A 19096-nucleotide genomic window follows, 5' to 3' on the forward strand; every position below is an offset into this window, starting at 1 on the left:
TTTAGCTTTTTTATTTTTTTATTAGTTTTTAGTTTTTTTGTAGTTTATGCCTTTTTTTTAGTTTTTTCAGTTTTTTTTTTTAGTTTTTAGTTTTTTACCTTTTTAGCCTAACCAGGATTTGAACCTGGGACCTTCATTCTCCGTTCTGACACCCTCTCTCACTGAGTGACTACTCCAGCATGTTCATTTTGGTGTTTTAAATGGTATATTATTAACCAAATTAATGTGTTTTACAATATACTAAGCATCGTCATAACAAAAATGACGACAACTAATTTCATGACGTCAGCCGACACAGAAACATGACGTCACCTGAACCACAGATCCACAGACAGACAACTTATTTTTATATATATACTAGCTGTTGGGGTGGCGCTTCGCGCCACCCCAACACCTAGTTGGTGGGGGCGCTTCGCGCCCCCCCCCAAGCCCCCCCAAGCCCGTTACTCGCCATATTAGTTACGCGCCATTGTAGTTGTGTCCCTATGTCCCACCTGTGAATATAGATAGATATATATATATATATATATATATATATATATATATATATATATATATATATATATATATATATATATATATATATATATATATATATATATATATATATATATATATATATATATATATATATATGGTTTTAACTACGTAAAACTTGCGAATATACAACATTCTTTGCTGTCCCATTGTCTGTGCATATAAATAGATTTTCAGGTTTACCGACTCTTGAACATGCAACATATAATGGTCCATGGGAAAACAATCCGTATTCAGATCTATACCTCATGATTCTAATGATTGCCCTTGAGCTTTGTTGATGGTGATTGCTAATCGACCATTCCCTGAGTCGCCATCGTCATTTATATATCCCCCTGTGCACCCCGGCGTCCCCTTTGTAGTTATGTCCCTGTGTCCCGGTCGTCATTTATATTCCCTGTGTCCCGGTCGTCATTTGTGTCCCGGTGTTCCAGTCTGTGATTTCTCTTTGAGTGTCCCAGGCGTCATTTATATTCCTTGTGTCCCGGTGTCCCGGTCGTCATTTATATCCCCCTGTGCCCCCCGGCGTCCCCATTGTAGTTGTGTCCCTGTGTCCCGGTCGTCATTTATATTCCCTGTGTCCCGGTCGTCATTTGTATCCCGGTGTCCCGGTCTGTATATACATTCGTTTTTTAGTTTTGTTTTTCTCCTTTATTTTTTTCCTTTTTTCTTTTTTTTCTTTTTTAGTTTATTTAGATTTTTAGATTTTTTAGTTTTTTTATTAGTTTTTAGTTTTTTTGTAGTTTTTACCATTTTTTTAGTTTTTTTAGTTTTTTTTTTTACTTATGTCCTGGTCGTCATTATATATATTTATTCATATTTTTTTAGTTTTCTTTTTCTCTTTTATTTTTCAGTTTTTTCCTTTTTTTTAGTTTTTTTCTTTTTTAGTTTTTAGTTTTTTTTTAGTTTTTTACCTTTTTTTAGTTTTTTTTTAGTTTTTTTAGTTTTTTAGCTTTTTTATTTTTTTATTAGTTTTTATTTTTATTGTAGTTTTTGCCTTTTTTTATTTTTTTCAGTTTTTTTTAGTTATTAGATTTTTACCTTTTTTTAGTTTTTTTTAGTTTTTCAGCTTTTTTAGTTTTTTTTTCTTTTTAGTTTTTTTTGTAGTTTTTACCTTTTTTAGTTTTTTTCTTCTTTTGTATTAGTGTGAAATAATTCAGACGTCATATGCGGACAAACATGACGTCACCTGATCCACAGATCCACACACAGACAACTTATTTTTATATGTCATTTGTGTCCCGGTGTTCCAGTCTGTGATTTCTCTTTGAGTGTCCCAGGCGTCATTTATATTCCTTGTGTCCCGGTGTCCCGGTCGTCATTTATATCCCCCTGTGCCCCCCGGCGTCCCCATTGTAGTTGTGTCCCTGTGTCCCGGTCGTCATTTATATTCCCTGTGTCCCGGTCGTCATTTGTATCCCGGTGTCCCGGTCTGTATATACATTCGTTTTTTAGTTTTGTTTTTCTCCTTTATTTTTTTCCTTTTTTCTTTTTTTCTTTTTTAGTTTATTTAGATTTTTAGATTTTTTAGTTTTTTTATTAGTTTTTAGTTTTTTTGTAGTTTTTACCATTTTTTTAGTTTTTTTAGTTTTTTTTTTTACTTATGTCCTGGTCGTCATTATATATATTTATTCATATTTTTTTAGTTTTCTTTTTCTCTTTTATTTTTCAGTTTTTTCCTTTTTTTTAGTTTTTTTCTTTTTTAGTTTTTAGTTTTTTTTAGTTTTTTACCTTTTTTTAGTTTTTTTAGTTTTTTAGCTTTTTTATTTTTTTATTAGTTTTTATTTTTATTGTAGTTTTTGCCTTTTTTTATTTTTTTCAGTTTTTTTTTAGTTATTAGATTTTTACCTTTTTTTAGTTTTTTTTAGTTTTTCAGCTTTTTTAGTTTTTTTTTCTTTTTAGTTTTTTTTGTAGTTTTTACCTTTTTTAGTTTTTTTCTTCTTTTGTATTAGTGTGAAATAATTCAGACGTCATATGCGGACAAACATGACGTCACCTGATCCACAGATCCACACACAGACAACTTATTTTTATATATATAGATACATATTTAACTACGTAAAACTTGCGAATATACAACATTCTTCGCTGTCCTATTGTCTGTCCATATAAATAGATTGTCAGGTTTACCAACTCTTGAACATGCAACATAATAATTGTCCATGGGAAAACAATTCGTATTCATATCTATACCGCATTTTTCTAACGATTGCCCTTGAGCTTTGTTGATGGTGATTGCTAATCGAACATTCCCTGTGTCCCCGTCGTCATCTATATATCCCCCTGTGCCCCCGGCGTCCCCGTTGGAGTTGTATCCCTGTGTCCAGGTCGTCATTTATATTCCCTGTGTCCCGGTCGTCATTTGTGTCCCGGTATCCCAGTCTGTAATTTCTCTTAGAGTGTCCTGGTCGTCATTTATATAGATATATAGATACAGTTTCATTTCAGTTTTTTTTCTTTTATAGTTTTTTCTTTTCTTATTTTTTTCTTTTTTAGTTTTTCTTTTTTAAGTTTCTTCTTTTTATTGATAATAAACCTCAAAATTTTGGGTATCTGTTTTAAGGTTTTCGAATTACCTTAATCTTTTGTCAAAATATATTGAAACATTTGTGGAATTCCCAGTTTTTTTAGTTTTTTCTTTTTTTTTAGCTGTTTAGGTTTTTTTTAGTTTTTTTTCTTTTTAGTTTTTTACCTTTTTATTTTTTTTACATTTTTCCTTTTTAAGTTTTTTTCTTTTTTTAATTTTTTATTTAGTTTTTTTTTAGTTTTTTCTTTTTAGTTTTGTTTTTAGTTTTTTACCATTTTTGTTTTTTCGAATTACTTTAACCTATTGTCAAAATATTTCGAAATATTTATGCAATTTCCAGTTTTTACATTCTAGTTTGTTTTCTTTTATATATATAGAAGATATAATCTGGCGTAATGGACAGACAACTTATTTTTATATATATTGTCAAAATATATATATACGACCTGCAGTTTTTTTTTTAGTTTTTTATTGGTTTTTACCTTTATTTTAGCTTATTTTTCAGTTTTTTCCTTTTTTTTAGTTTTTTTTTGTTTTTAGTTTTTTTAGTTTTTTACCTTTTTTTAGTTTTTTTAGTTTTTTTAGTTTTTTAGCTTTTTTATTTTTTTTATTAGTTTTTAGTTTTTTTTTGTAGTTTTTTCCTTTTTTTAGTTTTTTTAGTTTTTTCCTTTTTTTTTAGTTTTTTTTTATTTTTTATTTTTTTTAGTTTTTTACCTTTTTTTAGTTTTTTTAGTTTTTTTAGTTTTTTAGCTTTTTTACTTTTTTTATTAGTTTTTAGTTTTTTTTTGTAGTTTTTGCCTTTTTTTAGTTTTTTCAGTTTTTTTTTTAGTTTTTTATTGGTTTTTACCTTTATTTTAGCTTATTTTTCAGTTTTTTCCTTTTTTTTTAGTTTTTTTTTGTTTTTAGTTTTTTTAGTTTTTTACCTTTTTTTTAGTTTTTTTAGTTTTTTTAGTTTTTTAGCTTTTTTATTTTTTTTATTAGTTTTTAGTTTTTTTGTAGTTTTTGCCTTTTTTTAGTTTTTTTAGTTTTTTAGCTTTTTTATTAGTTTTTAGTTTTTTTTGTAGTTTTTGCCTTTTTTTAGTTTTTTTAGTTTTTTAGCTTTTTTATTTTTTTTATTAGTTTTTAGTTTTTTTTGTAGTTTTTGCCTTTTTTTAGTTTTTTCAGTTTTTAGTTTTTTTGTAGTTTTTGCCTTTTTTTAGTTTTTTTAGTTTTTTAGCTTTTTTATTAGTTTTTAGTTTTTTTTGTAGTTTTTGCCTTTTTTTAGTTTTTTTAGTTTTTTAGCTTTTTTATTTTTTTTATTAGTTTTTAGTTTTTTTTGTAGTTTTTGCCTTTTTTTAGTTTTTTCAGTTTTGACGTCACCTGATCCAGTTTTTTCAGGTGACGTCACCTGATCCATCCACAGATCCACAGACAACTTATTTATATATATATATATATAAGATAGATAAGATAGATAGATAGATAGATATAAAAATAAGTTGTCTGTGTGTGGATCTGTGGATCAGGTGACGTCATGTTTGTTCGCATATGACGTCTGAATTATTTCACACTAATACAAAAGAAGAAAAAAACTAAAAAAGGTAAAAACTACAAAAAAAAACTACAAAGAAAAAAAAACTAAAAAAGCTAAAAAACTAAAAAAAAACTAAAAAAAGGTAAAAATCTAATAACTAAAAAAAACTGAAAAAAATAAAAAAAGGCAAAAACTACAAAAAAAATAAAAACTAATAAAAAAACTAAAAAACTAAAAAGCTGTTGGGGTGGCGCGAAGCGCCACCCCAACAGCTAGTATATAAATAAAATGAAAAGAGAAATCACCAATGGAACAGCACAATCACATTAAAAAAAAAAAAAAAAAAATCTTACTGTCCCTTTCCATACAAAATAATAAGATCAAATTAGAATTGCACAAATCTAAATCTTCCATGGAATATTTTTGGATTTTTCAAATGAATCTTTGTCCATGGGCTATGTTTAAGATGCTCCTAGGGCGCCAAGGACTATCTTAAGGACATTAACGTAACATTTTACTGTAATGTTATCCTCAATTTGTTTTCATGGTATTTTTATGAATAAACATGCTCTGTTCAAATCTAGTTTCCCTTTTGAAACCTAAAAAACCAGCATATTTTTGGTTTCGATGTTTTCCTGACCCTCTCTACCATCACTCCATCTACTCACTACAAGTCAAGATTTGAGGTTCATTTATTATATGAACCTTTATTATTTCTTTAGGGACTTCGAGTGCAAAAGCGTTTTTGATAGACTGGGGAAAAGACATTTTCCTCCCTGGTTCTCAAGTTGAAAATATGGGATAATGTTGGGTCTGAGGCCAAACGAACCTAAAATTTTCACTTGAAACGAAAGAAAAAAACAAAACTATGAAATAAACAAAGATGGATAATCAACCTGAATAACAATGTGTAACAATACCATATGGCAATTAACAGTTAAAACTAACTATATTTCTGTTAATTGTCAAATATAGTTTTTTTTCATTTATTTTGCTTGCGTAATCCATTGCATAACCTTTTATTTTTGAAAAGCGCCTATTGCTCCCTAAACAAGTACAAAATGTTCCTACTATAGGGAATGTGTGTCGGGGTTCATCCTTTACTAAGCAGAATAGTAGTCAGTGACAAGATCACTTGATTTTTTTTGGGGGGGGGGATGTCACCCACTTTGTCAAAGTTTAGCCTATTTTTCTGCCTCATAGATGTTATTGAGTAATTATATAAAAAAATATAATAAAAGCGGAGCTATATTTAAACCAAAGACGTCTAAAGTTCCAATTATGAAATTTATTTGAAACTTAAAACCGACAAAAATTTAAATGAATAAAATACTGAATTTTGATTGAAAAAAAAAGAAGCAGAAATCACCACAGAAACGAGTAGGGCTGATACCCAGTATCACTTTTAAATTCTTCACATTCCTATAGTTTTTCACCAGCTTGAGTTTTCATATGCCTAGTCAAATTGCTCTTGGTAGAAAATTTCTTGTTGCAAGCATAAATATTCATAGGGTTTTTCTCTATTGTGAGTTCTCATGTGCTGATCCAAACTAAACTGCGAAGAAAGGTTCTTTGTGCACATATAACATTCATATGGTTTTTCACCAGTGTGGATTCTCATATGTATAGCCAAATTGGAGTTTAGAGAAATTTTTTTGCATACTTCACATTCATAGGGTTTTTCTCCATTTTGAGACCTCATATGCCCAGCCAATCCGTACTTTGAAGGGAATTTCTTATTGCAAACTTCACATTCATGTAGATTTTCACGAGTGTGCATTCTCATATGCTCGTTTAAAGACACTACCCAACCGAATTTCTTTTTACATGCTTCCTATTCATACAGTTTTTCACCAGTGTGGGTTGTCATATGCATGGCCAATCTACACTTCCAAGGAAATTTCAAGGAACTTCCAAGGAACGTCACATTCATGTAGTTTTTCACCAGTGTCTATTCTCTCTTCTTCACATTCATATGGTTTTTCATCAGTGTGGGCTCTCATATGGCTAGTCAAATTGTTCTTGATAGAAAATGTCTTTTTGCAAGCTTCATATTTATAGGGTTTTTCTCCATTATGCGTTCGCATGTGCATACCCAAACGACGCTTCGAAGAAAGCTTCTTTTTGCACATATAACATTCATATGGTGTTTCACCAGTGTGGGTTCTCATATGCAAAGCCAATTTACACTTCCAAGGAAATTTTTTTTCACACACGTCACATTCATGTAGTTTTTTACCAGTGTCTATTCTCTCTTCTTTACATTCATATGGTTTGTCATCAGTGTGGGCTCTTATATGGCTAGTCAAATCGTTCTTGATAGAAAATGTCTTTTTGCAAGCTTCAGATTTATAGGGTTTTTCTCCATTATGCGTTCGCATGTGCATACCCAAACGACACTTCGAAGAAAGCTTCTTTTTGCACATATAACATTCATATGGTGTTTCACCAGTGTGGGTTCTCATATGCATGGCCAATCTACACTTCCAAAGAAATTTCTTTTCACACACGTCACATTCATGTAGTTTTTCATATGGTGTTTCACCAGTGTGGGTTCTCATATGCATGGCCAATCTACACTTCCAAGAAAATTTCTTTTCACACACGTCACATTCATGTAGTTTTTTACCAGTGTGTATTCTCTCTTCTTCACATTCATATGGTTTGTCATCAGTGTGGGCTCTTATATGGCTAGTCAAATCGTTCTTGATCGAAAATTTCTTTTTGCAAGCTTCAGATTTATAGGGTTTTTCTCCATTATGCGTTCGCAGGTGCATACCCAAACAAAACTTCGAAGAAAGCTTCTTTTTGCACATATAACATTCATATGGTGTTTCACCAGTGTGGGTTCTCATATGCATGGCCAATCTACACTTCCAAGGAAATTTCTTTTCACACACGTCACATTCATGTAGTTTTTCACCAGTGTGCATTCTCACTTCTTCACATTCATATTGTTTTTCATCAGTGTGGGCTCTTATATGTCTAGTCAAATCGTTCTTGATAGAAAATGTCTTTTTGCAAGCTTCATATTCATAGGGGTTTTCCAGTTTTATGTCTTCTTGTATTGTAAAGTCGGTCACTCCAGTCATATGCTGTGAATCTGAGTTAGGGTCAAAGTTTCCAAAACTTAGATCCATATCACTATTGGTATAATGTACTTGTAAGTGTTACTTGTATACTTATATAGCTACTTGCTTTTCGAAAGGAGACTGATAGATCTTCCTAGACAACGCTTGTTTTTATGCTTCGAATGACGTCATTAAAAAAGCACATGATGTGAATTTTCATGTGACGTCATTTACGGATATAATATAAATGCAGCGTTCTATATTAGTGGATGACGTCATTAAGATACTGGTTTATATAAATATTATATGTGTCATTAGTATTTTCCTCCAAAATTAAGGCTCTCCGCAAATTTTCTCAAACTTGTGAGGTATTTAGGTCGATTTTGAGGACAGAATATATATATATATATATATATATATATATATATATATATATATATATATATATATATATATATATATATATATATATATATATATATATATATATATATATATATATATATATATATATATATATATATATATATATATATATATATATATATATATATATATATATATATATATATATATATATATATATATATATATATATATATATATATATATATATATATATATATATAGTACCTATATATATATATATATATATATATATATTAGCTGTTGGGGTGGCGCTTCGCGCCACCCCAACACCTAGTTGGTGGGGCGCTTCGCGCCCCCCCAAGCCCTCCCCGCAGGCGTAAGTCGTCACGCGCCATATTAGTTACACGCCATTGTAGTTGTGTCCCTGTGTACCACCAGATACTAGCCGTTGGGGACCCCAACACCTAGTTGGTGGGGCGCTTCGCGCCCCCCCAAGCCCCCCCGCGCGCGTAAGTCGTTACGCGCCATATTAGTTACACGCCATTGTAGTTGTGTCCCTGTGTCCCACCAGTGAATAGATATATATATATATATATATATATATATATATATATATATATATATATATATATATATATATATATATATATATATATATATATATATATATATATATATATATATATATATATATATATATATATATATATATATATATACATATATATATATATATATATATATATATATATATATATATATATATATATATATATATATATATATATATATATATATATGTTGCATATAAATAGATTGTCAGGTTTACTGACTCTGTATTCAATCTGTATTCAGATCATTATCCGTATTCAAATCTATACCTCATTATTCTCATAATGTGTCCCTGTGTCCCGGTCGTTTGTAATTTCTCTTTGAGTGTCCCGGTCGTCATTTATATTCCCTGTGTCCCGGTGTCCCGGTCTGTAATTTCTATTCGAACAATCCCTGTGTCCCGGTCGTCATTTATATATCCTGCCTGTGCCCCCGGCGTCCCCGTTGTAGTTGTGTCCCTGTGTCCCGGTCGTCATTTATATTCCTTGTGTCCCGGTCGTGATTTGTGTCCGGGTGTCCCAGTCTGTAATTTCTCTTTGAGGTTCTCGGTCGTCATTTATATTCCCTGTGTCCCGGTGTCCCGGTATGTAATTTCATAAATTGACAAACATGACGTCAGTCGACAAACAACTTCATGACGCATACTGCTCAATCCTTATAATGACGTCAGTCGACAAACCTGACGTCAGTCGACACACAAACATGACGTCAGTCGACACAGAAACATGACGTCAGCCGACACAGAAACATGACGTCACCTGATCCACAGACAGACAGACAACTTATTTTTATATATATAGATATATATATAAGTACCTATATATAAGGTACTTTAAACTATGCATTTGGGATAACACCTTTTGATATGGTATTGGCCCCAATAGTCCCTGAGGAAAGGGCTGTAAGTTATGTAATTTGCCCATAGTTTCTATAGGCTATAGTATTTGTTATTGAGAAATGAACTTGTTTTTAGGGGGGAAGGGTTCACGGGGGGAAACGTTCCCAGGAGAAGGAAAAGGGAATTCTTGACATGATTTAACAAAGGGTGAGAAATTATAAAAAAGTTTTTTAACATAAAAGTAAGGAGCAGTATTAAAAATTTAAAACAAGCAGAAATTATTCGACATATGAGGGGGACGGCTCCCTTACTCAATCCTCCTTTTTAAGTTTTGCTTTTTCTCCTAACGCTTAAAGGAGATTGATCAAACAAAAGGGCCGTTGAATTTGAGTGGATGCAATTTTAGAGAATATTAAGATTTTTAAATAAAGACCAAAGGTTGTGGAAGGGTTAGATTCCCTTATATTTTGATAGTTCTAGCTAGCTTCCAAGTCCCCCTCGCTTACTTTGAAGCGAGTATTATCTGTTTAGCTAACAGGGGCATCACGAAGAGGCTATCTTCGCTCATGTCGCCTGGTTTTGCTAAAATTGCCTTTTTCTGTGCCAAAAAAGAACTGAAAAGATGTTCTTTTTCTTTCTCTCGCTCTATATATATATATATATATATATATATATATATATATATATATATATATATATATATATATATATCCGAATTTTGAGGCAAAAAGATCATCTTAAAAAAAAAAACAAGCATAATATAAAAACTAACCTACAAAAAAAAATTATAACTAGCTTAAGGAATAAGGAATTTTGATATTCAGAAAACGAGAATTTTCCAAACTGCAATCCTGTAAAAAGCATATCAGCATCTAAAGAAGAAAATTGTTATAAAACCTGTTAGCTCCTCCAGAAGGATTTTGGAGCCATATATTTCCTAGTTCTCTCATAGCTGTCTTCTCTCCTATTTCTTGAATACCTTGAGCTATCCCTGTAGGGAGATTCATCTTTTCTGTGTCTCTTCTTTCGATCTTCCTCTTTCTTTTCTACCATATCGAACCACCGTTTGCGAAACCTTCCTTGGAATGGAGAGGGTGTCCTTTGTTTGTATTAAATAAAAAAAAAACAAGTTTTTTTAACTGAAAGTAAGGAGCAAAATTAAAACTTAAAACGAACAGAAATTACTTCGTATATGAAAGTGGCTGCTTCCTCACCAACATCCCGCTCTTGACGCTAAAGTTTGACTCTTTCTCTCAACTCTTCTTTTTAAAACAGTAAAAAACTTTAGCGTAAAGAGCGGGATGTTGGTGAGGAAGCAGCCCCTTTCATATGCGAAGTAATTTCTGTTCGTTTTAAGTTTTAATTTTGCTCCTTACTTTCAGTTAAAAAAACTTGTTTTTTTTTATTTAATTTCTGAACGTTTTTCAATCAATGCATGTTTTGATTTTGGCTCTCCGCAGAGGAATAATTTAGCATAACGAAAATATACTCTACGAACATATAGTTTCTGAGGTTCACTAAAAAACTGCCAAACCGGACAAAGAGAAAGGAGATGAGGTACAACTAGGCTATTATAAATTTTCGCAAGATTTAATTTATCAATGTGTTTAATATTAGATACTTTTTTGCTAAATGACTTTCTCATAATTTTGATAGAATGATTTTGAGAAAAAAGAGCGGGAGAGGAAGCCTAGTTGCCCTTCGATTTTTTGGTTAATTAAGATAAAGGCAACTAGAACTTTTAATTTTTTACGAATCTTTTTTTTAGTAAAAGATATACGTAACTTATAAATTAGCTTACGTAAAGTAGTTTTGTATTCTCATGTTTTTATTACATATATGAGGGGGTTCGCCCCCTCGTCAGTACCTCGCTCTTTACACTAAAGCTTAGATTTTGTCCCAATTCATTAAGAATGACCCCTGAATCACCAAAGCCGTAAAATAAATAGTTGAAATTACTAAAAATACTTTAGCGTAAAGATCGGGGTATTAGGAGGAGGTGAGCTCCTCATATGGGTAATAATTTCCGTTCGTTTTAAGTTTTAATGCTGCTCTTTACTTCCAGCTGAAAAAACGTTTTCATATTTCTTTTTTCATTGTTTTTTTTTTAATAATGCTAGTAAATCCTGCGCTCCCTTCATGGAAATTTTCTTCTACCATGAAAAATTCCTCGATGGAAAGCTCCCCCAGCCTATCCCCCTATTCTCAACCCCTCCCCCCAACCAAAAAATCCTACTGAAAACGCCTACACACTTCCCAATAACCATTACTATATGTGAGCACTGGTCAAATTTTGTAACTTGTAGCCCCTCCCCCAGGGACTGTGGGGGAGTAAGGCATCCCAAAGACATAGTTTTTATGGCTTTTGACTATGTTGAACAAAATGGCTATCTCAAAATTTTGATCCGTTGACTTTAGGAAAAAATTGAGCGTGGGAGGGGGCCTAGATGCCCTCCAATTTTTTGGTCACTTAAAAAGGACACTAGAACTTTTCATTTCCATTAGAATGAGCCCTCTTGCGACATTCTAGGACCACTTGGTCGATACGATGACCCCTGGGAAAAAAAACAACAAACAAACAAATAAACACGCACCCGTGATTTGTCTTCTGGCAAAAAATACAAAATTCCACTTTTTTGTAGATAGGAGCTTGAAACTTCTACAGTAGGGTTCTCTGAGATGCTGAATCTGATGGTGTCATTTTCGTTAAGATCCTATGACTTTTAGGGGGTGTTTTCCCCTATTTTCTTAAATAAGGCAAATTTTCTCAGGCTCGTAACTTTTGATGGGTAAGACTAAACTTGATGAAACTTATATATTTAAAATCATCATTAAAATGCGATTCTTTTGATGTAGCTATTGATATCAAAATTCAATTTTTTAGAGTTTTGGTTACTATTGAGCCGGATCGCTCCTTACTACAGTTCGTTACCACGAACTGTTTGATTAACATGCCAGTATAATATTTTACTATTATGCCGTCTAGCTACATCTTCCAGATGCAGCTAGAGACTTTGCATATTGACGCCACCGTGACAATATGTGGATGGCCCACCCCTGGCAAGCAATACCAGGGAGGAAGGGGAGAGGGTTGTTATTGGAGGTAAATTTAAGTGATATTAAGAAATATATCTGGGGGGTCTCAATTAAAATGCCTTGTTTCTATTGCTTTATCAAGCACACCTGCCTGTTAAATTGTATTAATTTGAATCTTGGAATTAGCAAAATAACATTTCAAATAAGCCATAAATATTATGCATTATGAAGCAGTAGCCTCATTACTATCATTACTACTTTATGGTAATAATGAGAAAAAATGTCAACTTCACAATACGTTTTTTTGCTAGTAAATGAAATATGCAAACAAAGAGAAAAAATACACTTTTTCGCATTTGGTTATTTCTGAGAGGTTTTGCTGAAATGTCACGTTTCTTTGAGCCAAGACTATGTACATTCATGCCACCGTGACAATATATGGCTGGTCCACCCCTAGCAGGCCATTCCATGGAGGGAGTGTTGCTATTAGAGATAAATGTAAGTCATATTAAGAGATATTTCTGAGAGGCCTTAATGAAAATACCGCGCTTCTATTGCTTAATTAGACGCAACTGCCTGTTACATCGTATTAAACTTAATTCGTGCAACAGGTACCATTGCCTGTTGCGCGTTAGTTTACTATGACTGTTAATTAAATTGCTGTTCACTTTGGGTTTCAGTTATTCTTTAATAGTAATTCCTGGTCATTTTGAGTTTAAATTAATAAATATTTTTATTTCTGCTGGTCTTAAGTTTAGTATGGCCTTAACTTTTCTTTGAAAAACTTCTTTTTGTGATTTTTTTTTTAATCAACACACATAAAACCGTAATAAATAATGAAACACTCGTGCAACTCCCACAAACACTTTTTTCCTTAACCTTTTCATAGATAACTTATTTATCCCCCGATAACTTATTTATCCCCTTTTCATATCCCCCGATGAAACATCATGCTGATTAAACATGGGCTTTTCGGGAAGACAAAAATCTAGATATAAATTGCTGGAGTTCAATCATATAGGCACCCCCAGAAGTTTTTTCAAAATGAGGATGCAATTCCTAAGCAAGCAAATTAGGGTCATGTGGAAGGCGTGGCCAACCTAATCCATAAGATGTATATAAAGATATATTTTGGAAGTGGGATGCGATTTTAAGACTAAATCAACGATAAAATAATGATTCCATGGGCTTCGGGCAAATGTGCAAGGGGTTAGGAGATAGGAAAACAAAACATATTTCGAAAGTTTATCTTTGTCTTTTTATTTGAATAGCAAAATAAAGAAATAAATGATTGAAGGTAACTTTCAAGAATAATTTCTTCAACAGTACTCTTTGTCACATTGCATAACAAATTTTAATTTATATTTTTTTTACTTATAAATATATTTGAAAATATAGGTCATTTTATTAGTCTTAAAAGAGTGGTTAATGCAAAAAAAAATCAACATTTACTTCAGTCTTTCCTTCTTCTCTTTTTATATATATCAATGTAAGTAAGAAGCGACCCGGCTCAATAGTAACCAAACTCTAAAAAATGGGATTTTAATACGAATAGATGCATTAAAAGAACTTGACTTTTATGCTGATTTCAAATACATAAATTTAATCAAGTTTAGTCTAACCCATCAAAAGTTACGGAAATGAGAAAATTTGTCTTATTTTCGAAAAAAAAGAGGAAAACACCCCCTAAAAGTCATAGAATCTTAAGGAAAATAAACACTATCAAATTTCGCGTATAAGAAAACCCTGTTGTAGAAGTTACAAGTTCGATTCTGCACAAATGTGAATTTTTTTTGCCAGAAGAAAGATCACGAATGCTTTTTATTTCCAGGGTGTTTGTGTCGACCACCCATGGAATATCGTGAGAGGGCTCATTTGAAGGGACATTAAAAGTGCTAGTGCCCGAAAAATTGGAAGGCAACAAGGCCCCCTCCCACGCTCATCTTTTCCGAAAGTGACCAGATCAAAATTTTCAGATAGCCATTTTGTTCAGCGTAGTAAAAAAATCTAATAACTAAGTCTTTGAGGATTACTTATACCCCATAGTCCCCGGGGGAAGGGCTGCAAGTTGTGAACTTTATCCATTGTTTACATGTAGTATAGGTTATAGCGAAATATACAGACGTTTTCAGGGAGAGATATTTCCTGGTGGAGGTCAGGAGGAGGGGATTACACGGGAAAATCTTACCAAGGACGATTTTTTTTATGTGGGAAGGGAATTCTCCACGGAGGGGGACCGTATTTCCCAGAATTATTTAAAAAACAATCAGAAATTAAATAAAAAAAGTTTTTTTTTTAACTGAGAGTAAGGAGCCCCATTAAAAATTAAAACGAACAGAAATTATACCGTATATGAGGGAGTTCGTCTCCTCGTTAGGACTTCGCTCTTTACACTAAAGTTTTTTTTAGCACTTTCAAAATAACCATTTATTCCAATTAAACGGCCTTTATGACGGCCTTTGTAAGGGGTCATTTTTAAAGATTTAGAACAAAATTCGAACTTGAGCGTAAATAGCGTAGTATTGATGAAGGGACGAACCCCCTCATACACGCCATAATTTCTGTTCGTTTTAAGTTTTAATGTTGCTCTTTACTTTCGGTTGAAAAAGCTTGTTTATTTACTTAATCCTTGAAAAATTACCGGTGGTGAGAGCCAATTATGAAACGAGTTTTTTTTTTTACAATATAAAAAAAAAAAAAATCTAAGGCTTCTAAGGATTTATCTCTTGAAAAAGAAATATAATAACAGCAACCCCGTCTTCGTTGATATCCTGACTGTAATTAATAGTAATCAAATACATGAAAAAAGAAACACAATTGCCATTAACGAACAAATATTTTCCTCAGTTGAATTTTTCTGCTTCTGAATGCCGTGTACTATGGGAATGGATTGCTTATTATTGATTGTTTGTTAATGGCAACTGGATTCTTGAAATTAATGCAAACTAAACAGATAACGCACAACCAACAGAAATTCAGAAATTATCATTTATCCAAACAGGACACTTCTTCAGTGCAAGATCATACCAAGGGGTACTTGACCTCACCTCATTCAAAATGTGGTAGATTATCTGCAATTTTCTGTCCGTTAATGGCAGAAGAAGACGAAATAGCCCTATTCGAAGATAGCAGCTCCTTCCATTCAAAATCCAAGAAAGAGAGATATTTCAACTACTTATCTTCCCGCTCTTATCATATACTTTTTTTTTATTTTACTTAAAAAGACCATTCTAAAATCTTTTTTTGCCTATTAAATTGTCTTCGCTAAGGATCAAAGACAATTTTTTAAAGAAGACGATATCTTTCTTGCTGCTGCATCATTTCTAGCCATAAAGGCATATTACTTTTTTCCAATATATATATATATATATATATATATATATATATATATATATATATATATATATATATATATATATATATATATATATATATATATATATATATATATATATATATATATATATATATGCCATATTAATTATCAAGACACTCCTTACCTGAGCTATACATTTATGAGCGAACACATCCAAAGAGCAACTGTTCTACGACGTAACTTATACCGATTCCCAGCCCAAGAAAGTTTCCTTACGAGCCAATGGCGTGAGGTGCTTAAATCATAACTTCTGAACAGATGAGACCGTTCAATAGTCTTTTTCAGGCATCATACAATTAACGGCGAAACTTCTGAAATGAATGTATTGGGTTATGTCAGGTCATATCAGGTTACCTGTAAAGTAAAGCGTTCATTCATTCAAAAATCATTCAATGCGCTGTTATAAAAATATATTAAATAAAAAAAACAATTTTTTTTACTGAAAGTAAGGAGCGACATTAAAACTTAAAACGAACAGAAATTACTTCGTATATGAAAGGGAATATTTCTCCTCAACACCCCGCTCTTTACGCTAAAGTTTTTTACTGTTTTAAAAAGTAGAGTTAAGAGAAAGAGACAAACTTTAGTGTAAAGAGAGGGGTATTGAGGAGAAAAAGCCCCTTTCATATACGAAGTAATTTCTGTTCGTTTTAAGTTTTAATGTCGCTCCTTACTTTCAGTAAAAAAAAAACTTGTTTTTTTTATTTAATTTCTGAACGTTTTTGAATCAATGCATGTTTTGATTTTGGCTATCCGCAGAGGAATAATTAAAACAAATTTGCATATTTATGGCTTTCACAATTTTTGGCTAAATGGCTTTCTCGTAGTTTTGATAGAATGATTTTGAGAAAAAAAAAGAGCGGGGGAGGAAGCCTTGTTGCCCTCCAATTTTTTTGGTTACTTAAAAAGCCAACTAAAACTTTCAATTTTTTACGAATATTTTTATTAGTAAAAGATATACGTAACTTATAAATTAGCTTACGTAACGAACTTTTGTATCCTCATGTTTTATTACATATATGAGGGGGTTCACCCCTCGTCAGTACCTCGCTCTTAACACTAAAGCTCAAATTTTGTCCCAATTCATTAAGAATGACCCCTCCTGAATCACAAAATCCGTTTAATAAATAGTTGAAATGACTAAAAATACTTTAGCGTAAAGAGCGAGGTATTAGGAGGAGGTGAGCCCCTCATATGCGTAATAATTTTTGTTCGTTTTAAGTTTTAATGCTGCTCCTTACCTCCAGTTGAAAAAATTTTTTCATATTTATTTTTCATTGTTTTTTTTTTTCTTCTAAATAATGTTAGAAAATCCTGTGCTCCCTTCATGGAAATTTTCTTCCCCCATGAAACATTCCTCGATGGAAAGTTCCCCCAACATATCCCCCTTTTCTCAGCCCCTCCCCCCAACCGAAAAATTCCCCTGAAAACGTCCGTACACTTCCTAATAACCATTACTATATGTAAGCACTGGTCAAAGTTTGTAACTTGTAGCCCCTCCTACGGGGACTGTGGGGGAGTAAGTCGTCCCCAAAAAATATTTACAAGGTTTTTCGACTACGTTGAATAAAATGGCTATCTTAGAATTTTGATCCGTTGACTTTGGGACAGTAATTAGCGTGGGAGGGGGCCTAAGTGCCCTCCAATTTTCTGGTGACTTAAAAAGGGCACTAGAACTTTTCATTTTCGTCAGAAATAGACCTCTCGCAACGTCCTAGGCTTACTGGGTCGATACAATCACCCCTGGGAAAAAAAACACAAAAAAACACAAAAAAAAACAAAAAAAAAACAAACAAATAAACACACATCCGTGATGGGAGTGGTCTAATCTAGGACGTGGAAGGGGACTGATTGCCCTTTAGTCCCTTTCAATCCTTAAAAGGGCACGAAACACTTCAATTTCCAATCCAATGAGCCCCGTCCTAAGTTTCCACGGCTACCTTTTTTATGGGAAGTCACCACGGAGGAGAAACAGGAAGGAATAATGTATTGATGGCGCATTGCTCTTTACGGTGGCAGTAATATAGTACTACCTATTATTTGTCTCAAAATGCATAAGTAAAGAGAATTAAGAAAAATACAATACTTCTAACACACCATGCGTTTTCATGACTTCCTCGGGTCTTTATGGGCAGTTGAATACTAATTTAATCTAATTCTAATAAATACAATTTAATAGTAGTTTTTATTTTTAGTTGATTATCTAAATAAGTTAATCTAATGTTTTAATAATCTTTACATTAAGAAACACTAAGGGAAAATGGAACAGTTTAGCTAAGGAAACGCTCTAGCGTTGCCTGTAGTAAAGAGCCATAAACATTCAATGTATTAATTTTTTTTCAGGTCACTTTATATGAAAGCATCGAAACTTTAGAGAAAAGAGCATCGAATCCTTTTTTAAGCATCAAAAGCAATCGGAGGGCACCAATCCCCTCCGTTGCCCTTCTTTTCAAACCAGCCCCATGTACCCTTCAAGATATTCGATCAAAATTTTTAGATAGCCTGTTGGTTCCAAATAGGGACAAGGTCAAATAAATGTGCCTCTAAGTATGATTTGACCCCAGAGGCCCTAGAGGAAGGTTCGTAAATAATGTGACTTATCTTCTAGCAGCTTGTGGCATATCTCAAGATCAGCTAAGGTTATTAAGTTGAAACTTTCAAATAAAGTCGAGTATGCTAAAAGGCACTATGTTCATCCATAGTGCCTTCACAAGGAGGAGGAATCATTAAGAATTTGGGAGGGTTCAAATTCAATTTGGAATTGAAAGTTCTAGTCCCCTATTTAAGTATCAAAAATGACAAAAGGGCAACCAGCTCCACTCCATTGCTCTGAAATCCAATCTGCCCCACATAGACACTCCAACAACATCAGTTATTTTGCTTAAGATTTCCAATAGATACAATGACTATGAGTCCACGGATGACTTAACCCCCACGGGCCCTGAGACGCGGGCAGTAAATAATTTACATTGGCTATTGTCTAAATATATGTTTTACTTTGGAAATAGGGGACTTGTGCAGTTTCTCAAGAACGCCTAAGGAAGATAATTTGAAACTTTCATGGAATGTTGAGGGAATAAGAACTAGGTAAAAAAAAACCTATCTACATCCAGGTTGTCAAAAAGGTGTACCAGCACAAAAAGAGATACTGGTATTGAGATGAAACTTTTAGAGAATGCTGAAGACAATTTTGAACTAAATCAAAAGACCCGACGTC

General features: G+C 32.6%; 1 protein-coding gene across 1 annotated transcript in view; it reads right to left on the reverse strand.

Moving 5' to 3' along the window:
- Window positions 1–16214, reverse strand: part of LOC136027732 (uncharacterized) — a 79779-nt gene extending 63565 nt beyond the window's left edge. The window contains exon 1 of the mRNA XM_065705187.1: window positions 16004–16214. Within this exon, the coding sequence (XP_065561259.1) occupies window positions 16004–16016 (13 nt within the window). The 5' untranslated portion in view covers window positions 16017–16214. The remainder of the gene's footprint in view (window positions 1–16003) is intronic.
- Window positions 16215–19096: the final 2882 nt, after the last annotated feature.

Source organism: Artemia franciscana, chromosome 5 (genome assembly GCF_032884065.1).
Source record: "Artemia franciscana chromosome 5, ASM3288406v1, whole genome shotgun sequence".
NCBI lineage: Eukaryota > Metazoa > Arthropoda > Branchiopoda > Anostraca > Artemiidae > Artemia > Artemia franciscana.